This window comes from Cryptomeria japonica, chromosome 9 (assembly GCF_030272615.1).
Source record: "Cryptomeria japonica chromosome 9, Sugi_1.0, whole genome shotgun sequence".
Lineage (NCBI taxonomy): Eukaryota > Viridiplantae > Streptophyta > Pinopsida > Cupressales > Cupressaceae > Cryptomeria > Cryptomeria japonica.
In genome coordinates this window covers 10,048,135-10,052,926 of record NC_081413.1, presented here as the reverse complement: position 1 = coordinate 10,052,926, position 4,792 = coordinate 10,048,135, and the positions used below count along the sequence as shown (strand labels likewise).

At 32.9% G+C, this 4,792-nt stretch overlaps 1 protein-coding gene across 1 annotated transcript; it reads right to left on the bottom strand.

Moving 5' to 3' along the window:
• Positions 1-925: 925 nt before the first annotated feature.
• Positions 926-1,531, bottom strand: LOC131056737 (protein DMP3-like). The gene has a single exon (XM_057990998.2). The coding sequence runs from the start codon at positions 1,529-1,531 to the stop codon at positions 926-928; it is 606 nt and encodes a 201-aa protein (XP_057846981.2).
• Between the last annotated feature and the right edge of the window lie 3,261 nt (positions 1,532-4,792).

Sequence of the window (4,792 nt, the reverse complement as noted above, 5' to 3'; positions counted from 1 at the left end):
TCCTTTGTAGGTCAGACTTCAAATATTTTGTATTAATTTATCTCTTCAAATGATTAACCTTGCAACATTAATGAAAGTACAACTCAAGGACAATAATGAGCTTATAGAACAACTTAATAGTTTACAATGTCAACCTCAAGGCTTGGAACCTAAGCATATTATCCAGAGCTCTAAATGTATTGGGGGATGTCTTCCAACAAGTCTACTTAGCCACATTTTTCAAACTATTGGATGATTTCTCTTCTGATTTTTTCTTTTAGTTATTGCAATGGATATGGGTATTGAGGTTCACCATATTTTTGATACTTCAAATCATGATGAGGCATGGACCTAACAAAAGATATTGATTATCACTGTCTTATTTTCATTGATGAAATAATAATGAATTTTTTAATTAATATGCAAGATAATATAAATTTTTCTATTGACATGATATTTGAATTAGCAATTGACATTATATTCAAGTGTCCACTCATTGTCATCAATAGAGTTTGGCATGTTTATAAATAGATTTGTGATTGATATGAATATCTAACAGAATCAATCCTTATTTCTGAGCTATTCGATGCCACTAGAATGTTCTACAAGCTAATGGGGATGGCCAATATGGTACAAATTCCCACCCCTTCAACTTTTCAAACTGTAGGCAAGAAAGAAACTACACTTCTGTTAAATTTTCTTGTTTATTTATTCTACTATTTGTGTTTAGTATAATTAATTACAATATGATTTCTTTGTAATATAATGTAATAAAGCAGTAAACTTCAAATTTATACTAGACTGCAAATAATGTCTTGGATGATACAAGCTATGATCATGAAATTCAGAGGAACGAACACTTTTACAGTTCTAAATACGAAAATTTGAGGCTCTCCACAGTATGTGAAAATGAGTTAAAACGCTTCTTAATTTGTGACGTTTGAACTCATGCTTTGGTAACTGGACTAGTGATTCCTTGCCTTTTGGAGGGAAGCTTAACAACCATAACACCACTAAGTGCACCCAGCGCAACAAGAAGTCCCTGGTATATCTTCTGTATATTGGCTTCTTCCGATGGATATAAACAATGCACCACTTTTTGGTCTGTGAGGGCTATCACACAAAATACAAAAACTGCCATAGCTGCATGAACCAAATCCTTAGATTTAATCTTATACTCAGACTCATTTGAAGGCTTAATTTCATTACCAGTGGCTAACCCTTTGACGGTGGCAATCCCATAATAAACCTTGCCTGTGGAAGCATCTGTGAAGGTGTCTACCAGTGAAAAAAAGAAGCATGCTATTCCAAGAATACCCACAACCACCCCTACTAAATACTTATCTGATGTTTGGCATTCTTTACCACTGGAGAGAAGATTAGAAAGAGCCTGAAACACAAACAAAATTCCAGTGGGCAATATTTTTGCAATATTTGATGCCGAAGATAATGTGCTATTGACCACACTTGAAGTGCTCGTCGTTGTCTTTTTTGAAGAACTGGGGATTAAGCTTTCTTCATTAGACTTGACATTGCGGCTTGACTGCTTCATATTGTTTAGATTTCTTGTTCTCTGGTTTCTTTCTCAGAACTTCAATTTCAGAGAATACAAAACAATTCATCGACATAAGTTGTAAATGAATTATATTTATACATCTAAGACATTAGATGACAGTTAGAAGTTTACATAAACATGCTTTTCTCCTTGGATGGTCCCCTGCACATTAATCTTGTGAATCTGAATATATTTTGTTTCTATTTACCTGATTTGAATATAAGCCAACGAAATTGCCAACTAATTTTTCGGGATTTTTGTGAAGAAGGGTTGGCTTTTGGGTGTACATGTGATCTCAATTTTTGGTTGCTAGTGATTACTAACTAAAATATTTTAGTTTTTTACTTATATGTACGATCTTGGTGTTTAGTCCTTAATCTATATTAATTGTCTTCCAATTAAGAACATATTCAATCCCTGTTCAGGGTACAACACGCTCTGCACGGTGATTGAGAAATTAGCAATAAGTTGTTTGTTGTCACTTTAACAGTCGTTGTATAAGGTGAGATTTAATGGTAAGTACTCTGAAAAACGAGAAACCACTTGTGGTAATGGAGGTACCTTGCATGGTTATCACGCGTAACTGGCTTCTGCTAAGGTCTACATGCAACGGGTACGCCTCTAGCTGAAAACTTTTCCATCAATTATTAAGGCAGCCAAAAGCAGTAAATTATTAAAGTTGTCACTCAACAATCCTATGTGAATTTTACTGTAACGGTAGGCCAGAACAGAACATCACAGACGTTATAGAAGAAGTTCTACACGAAACTCATGACCATGACAAGTGTGGCAGCTATAAATAGCAGCGTGACAGCATGTTTGACTTTAGTGGAAGTTTCACATCTTCTGCGCATGGACTCCATGCTTAACTGTCGTCTCCAAAAGCATAGATTATATCTCAACTGCGAACTCAAAACATTTAATGAGCTGCATTTAACATAATAAGACTTTACCTCCAGGCATTCTGTAGACCCGTCTGTCTGAATAGATTCAATTTCAGTTAGCTTTAAATTACACATGTTAAGTAATATATTAAGTTAGAGAATGTTAGTCAATTCTGAGTGTATAACACTTTTAAGTCTAGAGGTGTTTTTTTAGTGTGATCACACACCTTAAGCAACATATTAAGCCTAAAAAATGTCAGTCAACTCTGAGTGTTTAACACTTTTAAGCCTAAAAATGTAAACTTAGGGTGTGTGATTTAAGCCATTCCCTCAATTTCAAACTCAATTTGATTTTAGTAGTATATGACATAATAAGCCTTTCAAACGTACATTAAGTGAAAGATTATAATAATTTAAAAAACACACACAAAATACAGGAAGACTGTATATTAAAATTGCAATAACAGTGATTACATTTATACACTGCTATTAAGAATTTTTCTATAGGCCCCATTTTGACAATTGCGTAGATTTTAGATTTGGAATATAAAATTCACGTAAATCTAGATTATTACATCACTGCTGAGAAAGGAATTGCATAAACTCCATATGAAAGTTAATGCTTCACCTGGAAACTTTCCAGCTTATTCAAATGGAATGTGGTGTAGCTAACGAACTTAAAATTTTAAAAAAATACTGTCAAAGCTCCACCAGAGAGGAATTTATAAAGGAAAGTGGAATAAAGACTCTGTTTGAAAGAACAAATGAGGTATCACATGCGGCACTTGTGAGTGTTTTCTTCGAAATATTAAAATTGATAAACTTAGAATGAAATAAATTTAAGTTATGATATAAATGGTTCATGATATATATTTGGTAAGGTAGGTTGAGGAATTACCGAATATTTAAAGGAGGAATCTATAGGCTGCAGAAACCAAGAGCAGTTTAAAAAATGGAAATTTTTCTGAAATATTGTAAAAAGATTAGGAATTTTAAGTTGTTTTCAAGGCATGAGTATCTATCAAAGCAAGTAGAGAGAAGCAAGATTTCATTTTAAGAGGATAAAGAAAGCTCGAAGAAACATTAGAATAGAGGAAAATATGTAAGAAGAACTGGAGATATTAAGCTCCATTTACTTCTCCATTAGTTGAGCCAAAAAGAAACAGGTGATTATTCATATGAAAAATGATAAATCTATGATGAAGGGAAAATTTATATTTTTTCAATTCCCAGAAGTATATGTTATACAAGAATGATTGGATCTTCTTCTTCACACTATTTATTTGAGAAATTTCTTCTTCACACTATTTATTTGAGAAATAACCATTTTAGCTTAATATGCAAACTAGTTATGTGTAAAGAACCTATGTTTTCATAGCAAGGATGACAAGAGAAGCCATACACGAAGACCAAAGACTATTATAGTAAGTGTTTTATAATCCATGATTTGGTTGTGTTTTGTACTGGATTAAATGTTTTTTATTAACCTTTCAGAGGTTAATGGTATGTACATAGTAGAAGCAATCAATTTTGATAGACACAAAATTTAAACCTACTATCTATTGTTCCACTAGAGCAGTTTCTATTTTATTTGCTACGACTTTTGGGAGATAAGGCTGTTTTCTTGAGCTTACATCCAATCTGATTTTACATCAAGTATTTAGTAAACTAATGTCTTTTATGAGATGTATAATATGCTATTTAGAAGTGTATAAATACGCTAGAAAATGAGTCATAGTTAAACTAAAAATAAACTCGTCACCAATAGAGTCATTAGAACAACTAGAATCAATAGAACATTCAAACAAAATATGAACAAATTTTGCATCTCCTATAATATTATATGAAAAATGTTTATTTTAGTATCATGACCAATGATTGTAAAGATTATAAATAATGGTATCCCATTATATGAAACATTAACCACAAATACCCAGCTTGTGGGTAGGAACATCTACTTTGTAAACATAAACATGTAATCACATTAGACACAAATAGTCTTTCATGTACTTGACTAAGTCTAGGAATTTTTATACTGATCAATAATAGGACTAAATGAGAAACGACTACAATTTGAGATTTAAGTGCTAGCACCAGTTGTAACAAGACTAGTGATTCCATTTCGTTTGGAAGGTACTAGAACAACAATCACACTGCTTACACCAATCACAACGATGGGAACAGCCTGCAACACCTTATTTATGCTGCTTTGAGCAGAGGGGTACAAGCACAGAACAATATTTTGGTTTGTGAGAGCCATTACAGAGAACACCACAAGAGCCACAGCTGCATGCACCAAATCCTTCATTTTAAGCCTATACTCGGATTTATTAGCAGGCTTAACTTTATTACCAGTGGCTATACCATTAATGGT

What these genes read in the sequence shown, in the direction of transcription:
- LOC131056737 (XM_057990998.2), bottom strand. Translation starts at nt 1,531, where the DNA reads ATGAAGCAGTCAAGCCGCAATGTCAAGTCTAATGAAGAAAGCTTAATC.